The sequence below is a fragment of the Solea senegalensis genome, linkage group LG1 (genome assembly GCF_019176455.1).
Source record: "Solea senegalensis isolate Sse05_10M linkage group LG1, IFAPA_SoseM_1, whole genome shotgun sequence".
NCBI classification, from domain to species: Eukaryota; Metazoa; Chordata; class Actinopteri; order Pleuronectiformes; family Soleidae; genus Solea; species Solea senegalensis.
Genome location: NC_058021.1, coordinates 2773619 through 2792577, shown reverse-complemented (window position 1 = coordinate 2792577; position 18959 = coordinate 2773619). Strand labels below are relative to the sequence as shown.

The following is an 18959-nucleotide window of genomic DNA, read 5'->3' as shown; positions in this document are numbered from 1 at the left end:
CTCTTCTATTTTTAAACTCTTTTGAGGTTTTATGGCGGTTGCTGCATTACCGCCACAAGTTCCCTCCTCCCGGAACCGTTTCCGTAGTTAAGCAACAAAAAGACACTTTTTTCGCGTCTTTTTTTTTCGTTCCACGGCTCGTGCAGCTTCTCTTCACAGTGACATCACGGAACGGTTGGTTGGAGTAAGATTAAATAAGAAGAGGAGGAGGAAGCAATCAGCGGTCATCAGCTGATTGAAAAACACCTGCGTGAAGACGACTTCACACAGGTGAGTGGCGTCACCAATCAATCAGTCTCCTCCTATATGCTTCTCCTTCTTCTTCTTCTTTTTTGAGGTTTTATGGCAGTTGGCAAACGATTTGGTGCATTACCGCCACCATCTGGTATGGAGTGTGGATGTCGAAATGTTCATCTAACTGAACTACTACTTAAACATATGTATATATATACATATATATATATATATATATAAAATGTGTCATATATGTGTCATATATAGACACATATGTATACATATATATTTCAGAATGGCTGAACTGTAGGCTTGTGAGCAGTGTTGGGTAGTAACGCGTTACTAGTAACGTCATTACTTTATTCAGTAACTGAACATGTCTGTAAAACAAGACCTCCCAACAGGAAGTGGAACGCCCGAAACAGGAAATCAAGTCTAACATTGTCCGATCTGTACAAAACTTGATATTTTTATTATTTAATAAAGAATGTACAAACAACAAGGCTTCCAACTTTTTTTAAACCTTTCAAATGAGCAGGTGTTGGGTCGAATGCAGAAGAGAAATTTTGCATGAGAAAATAAGGAAATAAAATAAGTAAAATAAGTGATGCGAGTCGAGTTTGAAATAATCCCTTGAATTAAATTTAAAGTAGGATTAGGGATGGCTTTCATTATGGATGCAAAGGAATTACGATTAACATCTAGATCATATTTAAGGCAAAACTGTTCACGTCATCACACACCCATCATTGTCAACCAAATACCTTTATCTATCCAGTTTTTAATTGCATCTATTGTTCCAAATCGGCGTGTTATGTGGGGTGAAATTATGATTGTACAAAAGTTTCCAATATAGAAGGACTTGCTGGTGAAACAGAGATAGTTTAACAGGAAGTTTCTGAATTTTGAAATCACACTTTAACAAAAACCCGATACCTCCAAGGTTCTTAAATATTTCTCTGGGGATATGATACCAGAAGCTTTTATTTTTAAGGATGGATGTTAACCAGTTCATTTTCAGTGTTCCATTGATAGAATCAAAATCAATAGCCTGTAGGCCCCCATCTTTGTATTATTTGGCCATCCCTGTTCTCTTAATAAAGTGCATCTTTTTTTTCCAAATATAATCAAAATTAATTTGGTTGACCTTCTTAATGGCTCTGTTAGGGATGGCCAAAGAATATGCTGGACATATACACAAAACAAAACTCAATTTTTTTTTAATTTTTGGTACAGAGATTACAAATAATCACATGATACAATGGTTATTAAAAATGTTCAACAAAATGTAAGACAGCTGATTCTGGTTTTATAGGCAATAATGAAGCATTTCTTTTTCTCATGATTCACTTTGTTAAGCAGCTGAATGCAAAACAAACAATATCTTTGGAGTCTGATAATACTCCTATAGTAGAAAAGTTCTCTTATACATTCTGCTTTTATTCAAACTGTTGGCATGAATATGGATAAACTGAAACATGATTATATTAGTGACAGCGCCCTCCAGTAAAGCTGAAACTCATTTTGCAACCTCAAAAAAATCCCAGGTCTGGTGTGTTTTTCTAGAGATGTAGTTTTGTCAGCATGTGACAGCTCAAAACAGTCATTAAAGTTCTGTTTAATGAAGCAATGATTAATCACAGCAATTGTCGTTTGAGGTGTTGGATTGACAGGAAATGACATCATCAGTGACACTGGCTGTAATCTGATTATCTGAGCTCTGTGTTCATGTCATGGCAAAACCAGATCGTCCCACACAGTCACGTCGTCGTCCTCCTCCTCCTCCTCCTCATCACCTCTAACAGAAAGCAGAGTTCATAATCCACTCGGCGGCGTCAGCTCGTCCCTGTCTCCCCGCCATCGTCCTCTTTCCTCCGTTGTCAGGGTTACAGAGATTCTCCACTTTCTCACTTCCCCTCATCTTCTCCTCCTCCATCTGTTGGCCATCTCACAGAGATGTGATAGGACTTCAGCTCCTCCTCGGACACCAAGTCAGGAGCGTGGCTCATGAGGTCATGACCCCGGAATGACTTGGGGAAAGCAATGACGTCCCGGATGCTGGGCGCCCCGACCATGATGGAGAGCAGCCGGTCCAGGCCTAGAAAAGTATGAATGAGTGAGTAAACAATGAAGGAAAATATTAACATTTCACTTGTTCACTTCATTAAATATACATTTCTATCTAGTGGTTTGAATGGTGATCTCTGCTTATGTCACAGCTGCCTCTTTAATGGAAGAAACAGATCACTTGTTAGGTCATGAGCTTATTTTTGACACTCATTAACTATTTAAACACCCTTGTCATCTAAGAGTCCATTAAAAGTATGTTAAAAGATACTGTTTTGGCTTAGGCTCTTTAATTCTACAAAAACACAGCAACAAGTTACAAGGATAACAATAATACTATATTCTGTTTTCATATCGTGTGATTTATATATATATTTATTTAGTTTATTGACTTTTTTTCTGTGTTTTATTGTTTTTTATACTGCTTTTGTTTCATATCCTGGCTGTTTTTTTGCATTTAAGCGATGTACATATGTTTAATATGCCATAGAAACAAGTTTGGATTGGATATAGGGATAGCCTCACCCAATGCAATGCCTCCATGTGGTGGCGCTCCAGAGTCAAGAGCCTCCAGCAGGTGAGAGAGGAGACTGGAATCCTCCTGCAGCAGACACATGTCAAAACACATGTTAAAATCCGTTGTCAAAGAAGACCAACCCCTGGTTCAGCATACAACAACTCACCTTGAGGATATTCTTCAGGACATAAAGCTGCTCCGAAGCTTTGTGTATACGGATGGATCCTCCTCCAATCTCACACCCATTCAGTACCAGGTCATAGTGCTGGCCAAGTACCTAGGGATGTGTAAGTGAGGACTGTGTTAATTATTTCCATATTTCACTGACCAACGTTGACTTAAAACATGATTGGAAAGGTTCTACAGGCTTACCTTGTGTGGATCGGTGTAGAGGAGCTGTGCATGCTCGGGCAGTGGAGCAGTAAATGGATGATGGGCTGATTCCAGCTGCTCCAGCTCATCCTCTTTCGGCAAGAAGAGAGGGAAGTCCACAACCCAGAGGAAGTGGAAGGCAGAAAGGTCTCGTGGTGAAGCGCCATAAGACTCCAGGATCTCTGCACACTGTAAGCGAAGATTACCCAGTAATGGACGCTGTGAGCCGAGAAAGAGTGCAAGAGAAGAACAGGAGACGGAATAAAGTGAGAGAGAAGGAGAAACATGAAAATCATGCATCATTCCGTCTCATATGTCTTTGCTGCGTCTATGTTTACCTGCTCACCAATGAGCAGATTATCGACTTCTGAACGAGACATTATTCACATCATGATGTTTTTTACATGAGATGCAATTAAGACATTAAACATTTGACAGTGGTTAGCAGAGAAGGGTTTCCTCATGGCTAACTATGTAGCAAGAGTTGCTAATGTTATTAAAGTGATGGTGACGCGATGTTTGCCATGTCTACAACAAAAACAATTGGCTGTGACTAGTGCCAGTGCTAAGTATTTATAATGCAGTATTATTATATTTCAATGATTCTCTTACCACAGTGTGGAGGGAAGCAGCTGCTATCAGCAGCAGGTCTCCAGGTTTGGCTCCAGTCTGGTTCAGCAGCTCCTCAGTGACAGAGTCAGACAGCAGTTTTCTCAGAGGAGACTTTAATGTTCCATCTTCTCTGACCAGCACCACACTCAGCTCCTTCACACAGAACACATGAAGAAAAGCATTATTATTATTACTATTATTATACTTTCCTGGCTTCAGAGAGCAAGTGCGTCTTCTCTTTTGAATGCTTGGAGTTTGGTGGTTAAAAGAAAAGGGAGGATTAGAAAAGGAAACAGGAAAACATTTCAATAAAAAACAAAATCAGAGTTGTTTTTATTCTTTAATCATGAATTACTATGTTTTTATTTATATGTATGCTTAAATATGTTTTGAAAAGTGCTATTTAAAACTACTATTGTAATTATTATGACGTCACAAGAAAAAAATAAAGATACAGCTACCTGTTCAAACTGAGTCTTGGCTGTTTGTTTCAGTCCGTCCAAGTCTTTCCCAGTGAAAAGTTTCTGTGTTCAGAGAATAAATACATCACATATGAGCAAACCCGTTGTCGTCGATCACACATCGTTTCCATTAATGTGGACATTTTAATTAATTAATTCTTCTTACCGCTCCACTGGGGACACAAATTGCTTGAACGGAGCCTCGTGGACGACCGAGAGCCGATCTGAGGAACTCGATGTCTGTGGATAAGAAAAGCTCACTGAGGTCGATGAGCTGGACAGACAAAAAGACAGGATTCAGTCGGAGGGACAGATGCTGTACATCGGAAACAGCCTCAGTTGAATTCCCCACACTAATCTCATGTTATAATTACCATGAGGGAGAGACTTTAACCACAGCGAGTGTTTAAAAACTAAAGTGTATTAATGAGCAAATCAGAACAAGGTTAATCCCACGTTGCTGCAATACAGTATTCAATATTCCTTACTTCATTTTATTTAGGAGACATTTCCTCACCTTCATACTGAATCTAGTGTCAGGCTTGTCCACACCATAGTCCCTCATGGCCTCTTCATATGTCATGGTTTGGAAAGGAACCTCAATTGGACCCATCTCTGCGGGCCAGCAGTGCTGTAACATGCCCTCCACGAGGGACATGATACCCGCCTGGTCCACAAAAGACATCTCAATGTCCACCTGGGAGATATGATGACAAGATTAATCACCCAGATGACTTTGACTAGGACTGTAAACCAGATTAAATCCATTTACGTGAGTGCAGAACTTTAGAGACCTGGTCTCAAAACACCCAGACAGTGTATTATACTAAAGATTTTCACTCATGCAGCTCAGGTTTCAATCATTACACAGTAAATACTCAATTCTGAGACTAAATTGGAAAATTCCAACACCAACATTGTGCAAAGCGAATAACTTCTGCAATTGTTTGAGGTGTGTGGGTTCAGTGGTCGTGCTCACATCCTACCTGGGTGAACTCAGGCTGTCGGTCGGGTTTGGAGCCTTCATCTCTGTAGCACCGAGCCATCTGGAAGTACCTGTTGCAGTAACGTTAGAGGGACATTTGAAGGTGACAACATGCTTGCATGACAAATCAAAGCCCCCTCCTCTAAGGTGATCAAGTTGTAAACTTGTATAATAAATGCATGTCAATGTCAATCAATGGCTTCAGATTATTGAGCTTATTGAGAAAACTGTGTTTCAAAGACCACACATCTGGCACTAACAAGCTTTAGACGTGGTTGTTAAGGCCAGGTGTGCCTGATTTACCGTAATAATATCATTTATTATTTAAAATTAAACCAGGTTTACTGTGGGTCCCTAAATGTAAGTGTTTCACAATTTATAAACCAACGAAATGATAAAAAAACAGCCAAGAATGCCCTGTGGATGTTTGATTACATGGAGCAAAGAGACCCTGACTCTCAGGTTCATTTTCAGTTGCTATACAGACCATAATCACCATATGGCACAGCCTGTACCCACCTGTCTATACCAGCCACCATCAGGAGCTGTTTAAACTGCTGTGGACTCTGCGGTAGTGAAAAGAACCGACCCGGCTCTCTGGAAGGAACCACAAACTCTTTGGCTCCCTGAAACACAGGAGAAAATACTGAGCTCCAACTACAAATAACAAGCCACAGTTGTGTTTAAAACTTGAGATGCCACTTTTGCTGCAAGAAAACACAACAGGCTTTGTTGTAAGTAACCAATGTCATCATCTGAGAAATTAGGGACAAGAAAACTAGATTAGCTGAGTTTTTAAAGACATCATAGTAAAACTTAGACCGCAAAGCATGCTTTATTTGGGTTAGGGTTGATAGGGCCTTAAAGATGCATGAATTGCTCCGTTCTTTGTATGTTTTCACTATGAATTTGAAGAAATTAAATAATAATTCTTACCCCTGGTGTTCTTTTAAACAGAGTTGGGGTTTCCACATCAACAAAACCTACAGAGTAGAGACAAAACACACAGATAAAACATTTGTGAAAACTAAGAAAGGCAAATAGATGCAGGTAACTGCATCATAGTTTCTGCCCACCCATGAAATAGAGCTGTGCAGATTTGATTAGATCACATGTGATCAGGGCCTGTGTTTCCAAGCTCCATTGAGTCACCGCCATAAAAATGAAAATAAAATGTCACTGTTCATACCATGTGTGTTACTGAGGTATTCCCTCATCTTCATCACCAGCTGAGATCTCAGTCTAAGGTTCCTCTGCATCTGAGAAGACCTCAGGTCCAGGTAGCGATACTGCATCCGCAAAGACTCGGATTTCTGCTCCATCAAAAACACCAACAACAACACTGTCAATTATCATTAATAATAACAATAATAATAATAATAAAAATATGCACTGTGCATGCATGTAAGACGCTTACTTTGACAAAGTCTTTAATCTCAAAAGGCAGTTGGCGGCACACATTGAAAACCTCCACGTTCTCAGCATGGATTTCTATTTCTCCTGTTGGCATCGCCTGTGGGTGTGAGGACACAAAGCACTTTGTCAAACTCTGAAGAGTGTGCTTTAAAATAGTGCAGAGAAAAGAAGATATTACTGTATTTATAAAAATAATCTGTGAAATCAGGACTAAGAAACATCTAAGCTGTGACATGTGGGACATAACTTACAAAACTGACACCATGTGCTATTGAAAAAGAGTTAAAACAAGTGAAATTAGTTGTTTTAGTTAAGCCTCCGTTTGTCACATAATACATGCCTTTACATGTCGTTTGTGTGTAACTGTAAGTGGGGGGTACCCTGCAAATTAATTCTGGGATCAATAAAGTTATCTCACACTTTAAATTGCTTTGGACAGGCTAAACAAAGCAGTAGCCATAACCTTAACTATAACCAGTAAAATGTCTTCATAAACCAATTGCAAATGCATTTTTTGGACAGACACACACACACACACCTTGTTCGCCTGTCCTGCTGGTCGTCTTCTGACAGTCCCTGTAACCTTGATGACGGACTCGGCTGTGAGATCACACAGCACTGCTTTCAAGTGACTCGCAGACTTAAATAAAGAGGAGAGCAGGGAAAAAAATGTAGAATTACTTTCATATACATATCTAGAATACATTTAGAATATTGTGCAGGTGTTTAAGATGTGCTGATACAATCCACTGTGCAGGTAATAGTTAAATATGTATGCACACTTACTGCTGGAGTAAGGAAAGAATACAACTCAGAGAAAGAAACAGAAATTGTCATTGCTCAGTTCGGCTTGCAACATAAATATCACAGTGGTATTCAGTTGCCTTCATCCTTACTTCTTCTTGAGGAATTAAAATCTGCGTCAGGCCACTGAAATCTCGCAGGATGACAAAGAGGTCCTGTCTGTTGAAGGCAGGAAAACATGGATCAATCATAACAGCCTTAAGACAAACACAATAAGCTAAGATGGCAAACTTAGACCTCAAAAGTAACTACAGCATCACATGGCTTTGGGTTCTTAGCCCTGTTAGCTATTAGCTCTCTCACTGTCACTGTTTCAGTGATGTCTAAGTCAGCTCTCAGTACATTCTGTCAACGACCATTTTCTGTGATACCTGAGGTACTGCACCCAACCACACAGAGTGACCGTGTCTCCCACATGATGTGATCTCAGCTCTCCGCAGGTGTGACTCCTGAACGACCAGCTACTCAAACCTGACAATAAAATAATGTAGAAAGTTCCAGTGAGATTTAAAAAAACAAAACATATACAATACAAATTTAAAACAACATAAATCATCATCAAGAGTAAATGTGTGCATATTGTAGCAAATACTACACAGCTTTATGCAGGGATGGATCAAGCCTTTATGGGGCCCTAAGCTGAATCTAATTTGGGTCTTAGCCCTGTTAGCTGGGAGTAGCCAGTGCTTGATTGTTATTGATACAAATAAATAGATTGCAAATCAATTGCATTAATTATAGTTGTGTTATTTACACCAAACTAGTGTGTTTATCTTTTAACCTTAGAGGTTAGTAAAATCACAGGGGCTAGTATTTATTTGCTGTTTTGTATTCAAAGTGATGCTGATACTGAAAGTGAATTAAACAAGTAAACCAGTTGAATTACTTTTAAAGGCTTAGAGAAACAGATAAATGAGAAATACAAAATAAAACCAAATAACTTTCTAATCTATATAACTAATCTAAATCTATATAGATTCCCTGAATATGTTAAAATGTTTTTGTTTGTTTTTCTTTTTAAGGGGGCCCCAAAGCAGCCAGCATCCAAACGTGTCATTCTGAATGATTAAACAAACTATTTACAAGAGATATATTCATATATATATAACATTAGAACACTAGAATGTTGGTAACATTCTGGATATTTGTTTGAGGTCCCCAAAAAAGTCTCCCACGACCAATCTGTGGGTCCAGACCCAGTGTTTGGAAACCACTAATGTAGCAGATGGAACTAATAATGACGATTAGAACATGATGATGTCTGAATGTTTTGTTGTACCTGTGGAAGTAGACTGTGGTCTGCAGACAGAGTATGAGCAGCTCACATGTCTGACACCAGCTCGTCCTTGACTCCAGGCGGAAGCAGAGCTGCGGCACCAGGCGGCGCGAGTTCCTCTGAGTCCAATAGTCAACAGCCTCTGGAGGAACAGTCTGCTCTTTGAAGCCATAGTGTAAACACACACTTTGAAGCTCACGCCGTCATGAATGAACGGTGACAGGAAGAGGCGTGTACCGCTGCTCACGCCGGGGTAGTCACGACACTGTTATTGAACACGTACCGTCACTCTTTCACACGCTCATAAACACACGTAAAGTGACAGAAAGCTCCGCTGTCGCGTCATGTTGTCAAACTCCGGCACTTTCCTGGCAAATGTCTCCCGCGACTCTACTCATGTAGACTGACTGTCCTCTCATCACACACGTTAGCTCAATGCTACTGCTTCTAATGTCTTCCTGTCAGCGATGGGCAAACTATGTGATTGCGCACCAGCGCCACCAAATGGTTAGGAGTGTAAGTGCAATTCATTTCTCTCCAGCAATCTGTCACACACAAACTCACATCGCCCCCTGCTGCTCAATGATTGTCACTGTTTTGACTGGACAAACGCGAATGTTTCTATTGTTACTGTTATTACGGTTTTTAGTTTTTAGACGAACAAGTGACCTTATGACACTACTTTCTATCTGTCTTTCTATCTATCTGTCTATCTGTCTTTCTATCTATCTATCTAACCAACTAACTAGCTAGATAACTAGCTAACCTTTAATTTCCTGTTGGGGACAGCTCGTTACACCTCCGATCCAGCTGGTGTCGCTGTCGCACTTCTAAACAAGTTGTTTAGACGGAGGTTGTTTTTAGTAGCAGCATTGAAAGCAGCAACAGAGTCATGTCAGTCAGCAGCAGGTTAATGATGAGAGCCATCCGTGTGAGTGAGTTTGGAGCTCCGTCAGTCCTCAGACCGTGTTCCGATGTCCCTGTCCCGCAGCCTGGACCAGGACAGGTGAGGGAAGAAGCTGCAACTTGAGCCGCACTCTACACTGCTACAACACCAGGAACCGTCAAACTGCACGTTCACTTTATGTAGATTTCATAAGTTGTTGTAGGTATTTAGAATTCACCAAGTGTCCATGATATTGCAGGACTTTGACAAAGTTTAAAGGTCACCGTACATCAGCAGTAAAACATGGATAAAAATAAGTTGTATACAAAAGATTTAAAATCTAAACATTCTATAAAAATAAAAATAATGTGTATTAGGATCACGAGGGGAAGGCCAGGCAGAACAGGTGGGGTTTGCGTCTGGATTTGAATCATTTTTGATTTTTGTCTCAATATTTACTCTATTCAAACCTGAGAATACAATAATGACAAATCAGACATGCAGACGAGCCACATGTTAAAGTAATATATTAGTAGAAAGTCCCATTGAGGTTAAAAAAACAAACAAAGTGTAATTGAACTAAATGGTGTCCTAACAAAAACAAGCCCTTAAATTACTGATATGACTATTTTCCAAATTAATTAATTACACATCAAGTGGGGGTTAAAAAAAAATGCTAATTCTGATCCTTCTTTTCTTTATTCTTTTTTTTATCCTTCTTTATAAACGTTTAGTCATGCAGACAGAGTCTAAAAGTTGCTGCAGTGTCACTGGCTGGTAGGATATGAGTTAAACAAGTGTACCTAATAAAGTGGTATTGAAGCGTCTGTGTGTCTCTGCTGTACTGTAGGTGTTGATCCGCGTCCACGCCTGCGGTGTGAACCCTGTGGAAACTTACATCCGCGCTGGGACTTACGGTCGCACTCCTGCGCTGCCGTACACACCGGGCACAGATGTCGCCGGAGTGGTGGAGACTGTTGGACAAGGAGTGGCTGCAGTCAAGGTCTGAAAAAACGACGACAACAATATGACAGAATTAATAGTGTATACAGTGAGTGTGATGTTTTATTGTGTTGCCAGACAGGAGACCGTGTCTTCACCACAGCCACAGAGTCTGGTGGTTATGCAGAGTTCACCGTAGCAGCAGACAACTGTGTTCACAAACTGCCTGATGCTTTAGATTATGCACAAGGAGCAGCCATCGGGATCCCGTACTTTACTGCCTACAGAGCTCTGATTCACAAGTGAGTTTGAACAACACTGTGACGATGAATGAACAAGCACGTCTGTGGTGTTACAGACTCTGAGCTTTCTGTAACGTTGCCCTTTTCCCCTCAAAATGCAGCAAAAAAAAAACTAAATATACTATATCAGTCTTTTATAAAGTACCTAAGAGGTTGTATTTTACCAGAAAATGACTTTGGTAGAAGTTGAAGTCACTTCTTTATAATATTACTTAAGTAAAAGTCTTAAAGTCTATTACATTTACTGTTTATTCTGATAAAATAAATACAGATCATAATACCAACTCTTCTTTTGATTTTATCTTCTTCTTTTAGTAAAAGTAAAAGTTGCTAGAAATATAAATAACAAAGTAAAGTACAGATATGGATTTTGTACTTTTGTGTTTTGTTACATTATAACACTGAACTATATTAACTAGATACTTTTGTGTGTTTCTGACTAAAATTGTTGTGCCTTGTGTTGCAGAGCCCATTCCAAGGCTGGAGAAACTGTCCTCATACATGGAGCCAGTGGAGGGGTAAAAACATCTGATGATCCTAATCATATTTACAGTGCAGTACATTCTAATTCTGCATGTGTGTGTGTGTGTGTAGGTGGGCGTGGCAGCGTGCCAGTTGTCCCGGGCTCTTGGTCTGCGGGTGTTGGGGACAGCAGGGACACCTGAGGGAATGAAGCTGGTCCTGGACAACGGCGCTCACATGGCCTTTAATCACAGAGAAGAAGGATACACGGATAAAATCATGGTAAAAACACACACAAGTCCATAAACTACAGGAACATTGATGGTAATCTTTAGTAGGTTTAAATTTAAGTACAATTATTGTGTGTGTGTGTGTGTGTGTGTGTTTCAGGAGGCCACAGAGGGCAAAGGTGTAGACGTGATCGTGGAGATGCTGTCAAACGTCAATCTGAGCAAAGATCTCCAGATGCTGGCCTTTGGTGGACGTGTCATGGTCGGTAGCTCCTCTGCAGCTCGACATCACCTGTGCACACCTGTGGACAGGAGTTTCATACGAATGTCTCTGTCCTCTTCAGGTCGTTGGCTGCAGAGGCTCCATTGAGATCAACCCCAGAGACACCATGTCTAAAGAGAGCAGCATCGTGGGAGTGGTTCTTTTCTTTGCTACACCGGTAATGTAACGCTGTAAATGGCATTAATTACGCTTGTGTTATTTACACCAAACCCACGTCACAGCCGAGGGCAGCGTCTCCACATGAAACTCAAATTAACTTAAACCAGTTTTAATGACGTTTGACTGAAGAACACGTGTGCAATTCTGCACTGAATAAGCAAATCTTCACCACCAAAAGAAAACCAACTAACTTAAGCTCAACGCTATTCTTTAAGCCCCCTAATAAACTGATGAGTGGATGAATGCGCCAGTCCGTCAAATAATGTCATCCTCTCTCTTCTTCCCTCAGGAGGAGAAGAAGGAGTGTGCAGCGTTTCTTTACGCAGGGATGGAGGCCGGGTGGCTGCGTCCAGTCGTCGGCCCCCGGTACCCGCTCGACGAGGCCGCCCAGGCTCACCATGACATCATCGAGTCACGCGGAGCTGCTGGGAAGATCGTCCTGAGCATGTGAAGCCGCGACACGTCGCATGAGAATCGCATGAGAGATTTTATCTGTGTTTTTGAAACAATCACTCTCACTAGAATTGAGGTGGCGGTCAGTGTTGCGTTCTCCCTTCACTGGGTTGGATCTGATCTGTTTTGCTTTTCACACTTTTCATGTGTTCAACAGCCAAAATAAATAAATATGTTCACTGAATAAAGCAAACGACTACAATGGTACAGTCCTTAACTGTATATCTTCACTTCTCTCTCACGTCTGTCTTCAGCTATAATCCGTCCTCTCAATGAAGACTTGTATACAATCTATATTTTTAAAAAGAGATAAATATTCTTATATGCTGGGAGAAGACGTGAAAAAGCAAAGTGTTGGGCAAAAGGGAGTTACCTGATGATTCTCCTCAGAGCAGGGCGACAGTTAAGTATTGTAAGTATTTACTTGATGAATTGTTTTGGTCCAGGAAATGGTCACGAAACATGTTGGTTTCTCAAACAGAGGAACTGGTTTTACACAGTTTTACACAGCTGTAAAATAATCCAGCTGATTATTTGCTTTGATTGTGAGAATAGTTGAATCATCGCAGGCCTATTTGTTGTTGTTTTCTCGTCACCAACGAGTGTGTTTACACATTCAGTCCATTGCTAAGATGCAGGTTTTGTTTCTGCAGCGTTCACTGAGTCACTGTAATTATTAAATAATAAAAGCTCCATCCTCATGTTGTCTTTTTGTGTTTCACAACAACCTCCTCACATATATCACCACCATACTATCAAAATAAAAGCAGTTTTCTTTTAAAAAAGGCTTTTGTTTTCTGTCATGTTGAACTAATTCTGATGATTAAATTTAAAGGCTCATGTGTGGACGGTGACTCTGTGTGTGTGTGTGTGTGTGTGTGTGTGGCTCTCAGGTGACACACCTGCACTGAGCATGCTCCAAACATGACCTGGTAACCTAAGCCTGAGATAAATATCCACAGCACCTGCTACACCGCTATAGCAACCAGTGAAATGATGTGAGATGAACTCCTTTAACATCACATTCAAACTAACATTCATATGGATTAATAGCCTGCGTGGAGTGTACCATGTCCCCCGTGGGGGTGGACCTTTGGGTGCCGAGCAACAGGTGAGCAGTTTGTAACAGGGTTTCCCTTCATTGACGTGTTTAGTTTAGACGTGTGTGTGTGTGTGTGTTCAGAAACAGAAATGAGGCGACAAAAAATAAGCAAGTCAATGTGTAATGTAATGTAGTTCTCCCTGTGGTGCGTTTAAAAGAAAGAGAATATTCCTCCACCGTAGTTACCATGGGAACCGTGACTGTGCATGAAGTCCAGTGAGGCAGAGCTAAAGTTTTTCATTGCATTTCAATACAGAGCGTCTACTATGTGTGTATACATGTATGTATGTATGTATGTATGTATATACATATATATATATATATAAATACAAATAAATAAACCATACAAGGTTATAATAATGAAACTTTAAGGTGATTTAGAAAAAAATATTGTTTTTCAGCTGCTGGATTCAATTCATATAGAGGGAAAAATGAGTAAATGTAAAGGATTTTAATCTCAATCAGGATTTTTCCTGGCTAAACAAAGGCTGTACAGTAAATAATCCAGGGATTAATGAATATAATCAACAGAGAAAAGGAAATTATACATCAAAGATGCTAGTTGTTCCTGTCATTTTGGTAAAGGTGAGAAGTATGAAGTGTTAATCAGTGTTTGTTAGGTTTTAATCTATAACTGCAGATGGATGAGAACAGTGTCTCCATTTATAGTGTTCATAATGTATAAAGTATTACTATTCATTTTATTTTACATCTGTTCTCGTTTCTATTTGGCCTCTGTGGTGACTGTATCAGGCAGAAAGTGGTAAAACACACTGACACGACCGGGAGGCAGGGCTAATCAGACACATGTGAAACACAGGACAGGAAGCAAAACTCAACAAAGGAATCATTTCAAAATAAAACTAGAAATATGGAACAGAAAACCAGACACAAACCTAAAAACCTGCGGTAAAGAAAACAGAGAGAGCATCACAAAGTCTACTGACAACTGTCCAAACATGGAGCGCCTGACAGAATATCCTGTGTCACTTTTAATCCTCACATAATACATTCTAAATTGTACATTGACAGTGGATTACAGTCTATTAAGTGAACCAGGCTTACCGTAAAGAATAAATCACCATGGGCCTTTGCTTTTGTGCAACCGACTCGAGCCAGGATAAGTAACATAGTCCGGTTTAATCCCTTATCCTAGTTTTGTGCAACAGGCCCCAGAAACACATGAAAACCATCAGAAAACAAACCTCACCTGACCAACACCACACGCTGTGGAGCAGAGACTAAATACACCAGGGACAATCAGACACAGGTGAGACACAGGTGAGACACATTAGGGCGGGACAGACAATCAACAGGGAACAAAGGACAGGAAGCAAAACTGGACAAGGTACACATCAAGGAAAACCATCAAAATAAAATTGGAAGCAAAGTAAACAGGAAACCAAGCACAAAACCAAAAACCTATACATAAACATATGTTTATATCAGATAGTGTTAGAGCCTTCAGTTTTCTGCACAGTGGAGACAAACAAACAGAGAAAAACTCAGATCAGAATCAATCAGAACACAATCTAAGGTTAATGGTGTATGGTTCTGCTCTAGGTGACACCATGTGAATGATGTGTTCCGTTCTTAGATGTGAGAAACTAAAACGGGACATTTGGAATAAGTGCATGTTCTTTCGTGACACAGGTTCCTCTGACACCTCGTCCCTGCTTGGTTGTAAACATGACGCTGGAACCAGTCTGGACACTCAGTCTGGACACCACACTGCAGACAGAGACCGTGTGACGCGGTGTGATGCCGCGGTCATACGTTCGAGATCTGGCCATCACTGCAGTCATCTGCTTCACCGGTGAGAAGGATTTCAAGATATTTTTACTCCTGACTCTCCCATTTATCCGGGAATGTGGCACCTCCCTGTGGCTGGGGTCAATTTAGAGTGTCCAGTTAACAACAATGGCAATGGGGATCGGGTGCCTTGCTCAGGGGTACCCCAACCCACATTTAAACAAGTTATTATATAAATATATAAGTATGATTTATATACTACATGGAAGGGATTGGGTTTTTGAACTATATCACTGCCAACCACTAGGTGGTGACCAAGATTCTCATAGGGCTCTGGTTGCTGATGTCACACAATCCCGTCATGCAACACAATAAAACAAAACAACGCCATTTTGGCAGGAAACTGTCGTAAACAGTAGCATATATATCACACGATGTGTGCGCCAATGTGTCAGATATACTTGTTTCCTGCCACCGTGGTGGTGTAAACAAACACTTAGCTCGTTTACATGTTAGCGTTTACAGAGTTTACAAACCAAGGCGTTTGCTGGGCTAAGCTAGCTAGCTTGCCAAACACTGTTTAGCAACAATAAGTGTACAAGCTAGTTAGCTTGTACACTTATTGTTAATAAATGCATGTAAGTCAAGGAAACCTAACTTTCACTCAGTTGTTAAGTTCTGGTTGTAATTTTATGCAAAAACTGTGGATAAGTGTGAATATCAGAGCAGTATTTTAAGTCATTCCTCTCCTGTTGGCCTCCAGGTGGCGTTGGCTTAACTCTGCTGGCAGTCCTGATATACTACCGGGTGTCCCAAAGGAAGAAACAAAGAGAAAGAGAACGACTGAAAGAGGACGACGAAAGAAACACCACAGTGATCAGCAACCACGTCAGCCACCTCCATCCTCCTGGCAATCAACAATTTGAAGGTAAAGCCATGGTGATGGACACAAGGGTGGAAAACCATGGTGGTCATGTTAGGCCCAGAATGGAGGACGATGGCAGCCATTTTAGGTGTTTGGATTGTGCCATCAAACAACAGAGGGGGGAGTGGCCTAGTCAAATGAGAGGGAACAATGGGATAAACAGAGCGATGGAGGTAGAGGAGGAAACTGAGAGGAGGAAAATGAGGATTCTGACGGAGGAAGAGAAGAGGAAACCAAGGAAAGGAATCCTGAGCATCGGCATTCCTGACAAGTTTCTTTCTCTTGGCAACTCCAACTCTGTCTCTCATCCAGGGAGAGAAACCTTCAACGAGAGACCAGAGATCTTATCATCTTATAAAACAGACAGAGACACTGACAGCTTCAGGACTGACCGTAAGAATAATGGACATGAGACGTCTTTACACTGTGAGAGCTGCCACAGGACATACAGACCACCAGGAAGGAATCACACCTACACAAGCTTCCCTCCACAACACAGAATGACTGACAGGGATAGAAGCATTTACCACAAACAACTTGACGTGATGATGATGAACAGAGACTTTAGAAGAGAATCAAGAAATGTAACATTTGATCTGGAAGGTCTGAGAAACCTAGAACAAGGAGACATTCAAGGTGAGGACAAGAGGGAGGAGAAGTTGAGGAGCCCCAGACACAAGGAGAAAGGAAGGAAGAAGAAGCAATTGAAGGTGAAACTAAACTTGAGCCCTCTACGAAAAAACAAAGTCCACCCAAAAAGGAAAAACGAGCAGGGACACAGCTCTAAGAAAGGTAAGGAGAATAGACGGGATGGAAAAGAAAGAGAAGAAAAGGAAGAGAAACCAAAGTCTAGTAAGAAAACAAAGGAAAGCAACAAGAAAACTACGAAATCCACAGACTCTCCTGACAAAGAGAGGAGGAAAAAAGAGGATAAAGACGGAAAAAGCACAAGCCTCTCTGAGCAGGAAACAACTTTAAAAAGTGAGCAAGGTGGTCGAGAAGAAACAACACCTGCCCAGGAAGAGAACACGGACCCAGGTAACTCTCGATCCGGTGATTCTGCCAATAATGCTGACCAGCAGACTCTTTCTACTGCCACTGGACAAGGACACAATGTGCAGACTGGGAGTATTCAATATCACGAAGCTGGAATGGTTCTGAGGAACCAGGCCACCAACCTTTCTCTGCTGGGTTCAACCGCCTCACGACTGACTGGCAGCAGCCTCTCAATCCAAGGGGGTAACATGCTACTCAACACCATGGCCTCAGGATCCAAATCACTTGCACCTGCCATAGCAATCAGTGGACCGAACCTGGCCTCCAGTGGTGGCCTGGGTGGCTTTGGTAGACAAACTGGTGTTGGCATCGTGTCTCCTGCTACTTCTCTTCTGGCTAATGTTGTGCATGCTAACTCACTACAAGCAAGTGGCATGCAACCACCTCTGCTTCATAACTCTCAGGTTGGAGGGCTTTCCACTAACTTAGCTGCAAACCCAGGTATTATCCAGACCCTATCGCAAAGCCAGCTGACTCCAGACAGTTCTCCTGTTGTAACTAGACAAACGAATGGTCCAGGATCAGGCCTTCAGAAAGCGGAGGGTCCACATCAACCATCTGCAGAATCCCAAGCACCCCAGACCAAGAACGGCCTCCCTATGCAGGCCCAGGCACCTCAAAATACAGAGGGTTTGTCTGGGGTGACCGATCAGGTACTGGCTTTGGTGACTCCAGTGGAAAGTCTGTCAGGCAACAATAGCCAGACGGGGACTGGGAAGGTACCAGATAGTTCTTCACTAAATGGAGGCAATGTGGGACCAGCAGTGGGATTGTCTGGAGACAACAAGGAGGCAACAGATATGTCATTATCAGGTGTTTCCGTACCTAGCGTATCTACACAGAATGGACCTTCTACAGGTGGTGCTGACGGAACTACTGCCCTCCTGCAGCAGGAGTATGTGTCAGAGGAGGGAACCTCCTCCCCAAGGAGAAAACTGAGGCTGGTGCTTCCTGAGAAAACATCCAGTCGAGCACCGACGGCACTGGAGAAGAAAATACGTTAGAATCTCACACTATACTGCAAGTTCTGCTCTTGCAGGTGATTAAATGGGTTCTTTATTCATTTATTTATGTCGGAAATACTGTAAATCCAAAACATTCAGCTTTTACACACACATTTGCATTGCAAATTAATCTTTGCTTGGGATTTTGTCCATATGTTCTTTACACTCGTTTCACACTGTAACTAAATGTCATTTGTAATATTTGGGGTGTTTTACATGTTTGATGTGACTTTACTTTTATAATTGAAGGACTTTTTAAAGATTTGTGTTTCCTCGTACAGTTTTCATGTCCGTGTGTCTGTGTGTATGAACAGTTCAAAAACACATGAAAACTGTGCATTTACCACGTTCAAAGGACGCGTTGGTTTCTTTTACACTGGTGTCATAAATTCCCGTGTGTTTTCTTGCACAATTTGCACTTTGTGTTGCAGCGTGTTGACCTGTGGCTCCCTTTAACAGACTAGTCTCAAGTGCGTTAGTGAGTCGCTGCTTGGGTTAGATTTCAGATTTGACACAGAGACAGCGGTTCTCAGTGTGTTGAGTTTCGCTGGTTACGCTGATGACCTCTAAATGATGACCACAGAGGGTTAAGTTTACCTAGTAACAATAAAAAACAAGATGGTAATGCAATAACAAATAATGGAATACACGATTAAAAC

The 18959-nt window shown here is 41.3% G+C and overlaps 3 protein-coding genes across 4 annotated transcripts; 2 read left to right on the top strand and 1 right to left on the bottom strand.

The window, feature by feature from the left end:
• Positions 1-1178: 1178 nt before the first annotated feature.
• On the bottom strand, positions 1179-9440 carry dars2 (aspartyl-tRNA synthetase 2, mitochondrial). Of its 2 annotated transcripts, XR_006361387.1 has the most exons (18): positions 8748-9440; positions 7840-7939; positions 7561-7627; positions 7203-7304; positions 6666-6761; positions 6438-6561; positions 6185-6231; positions 5768-5874; positions 5250-5319; positions 4781-4960; positions 4430-4537; positions 4264-4326; positions 3803-3955; positions 3191-3409; positions 2985-3095; positions 2827-2902; positions 1864-2332; positions 1179-1748 (listed from the first exon to the last, which is right to left on the bottom strand). XR_006361387.1 is itself a non-coding variant. In XM_044039499.1 (17 exons), exons 1-17 carry the CDS (start codon positions 8914-8916, stop codon positions 2142-2144), a joined length of 1983 nt encoding a protein of 660 aa, XP_043895434.1. In that variant the 5' UTR covers positions 8917-9440; the 3' UTR covers positions 1179-2141. The 2 variants fall into 2 exon arrangements, 1 of the variants encoding a protein (XP_043895434.1); XM_044039499.1 differs by having other exon boundaries at positions 1179-2332.
• A 108-nt stretch (positions 9441-9548) lies between these two features.
• On the top strand, positions 9549-13162 carry cryz (crystallin, zeta (quinone reductase)). The gene is made up of 8 exons (XM_044039594.1): positions 9549-9750; positions 10481-10633; positions 10711-10874; positions 11341-11392; positions 11469-11618; positions 11727-11828; positions 11911-12006; positions 12298-13162. The coding sequence occupies exons 1-8, from the start codon at positions 9637-9639 to the stop codon at positions 12457-12459; spliced, it is 993 nt and encodes a 330-aa protein (XP_043895529.1). The 5' UTR covers positions 9549-9636; the 3' UTR covers positions 12460-13162.
• Positions 13163-13240: 78 nt separating this feature from the next.
• lrrc53 (leucine rich repeat containing 53) lies at positions 13241-18580 on the top strand. Its single transcript, XM_044039487.1, has 3 exons — positions 13241-13572; positions 15217-15379; positions 16079-18580. Exons 2-3 carry the CDS (start codon positions 15325-15327, stop codon positions 18298-18300), a joined length of 2277 nt encoding a protein of 758 aa, XP_043895422.1. The 5' UTR covers positions 13241-13572; positions 15217-15324; the 3' UTR covers positions 18301-18580.
• Positions 18581-18959: the final 379 nt, after the last annotated feature.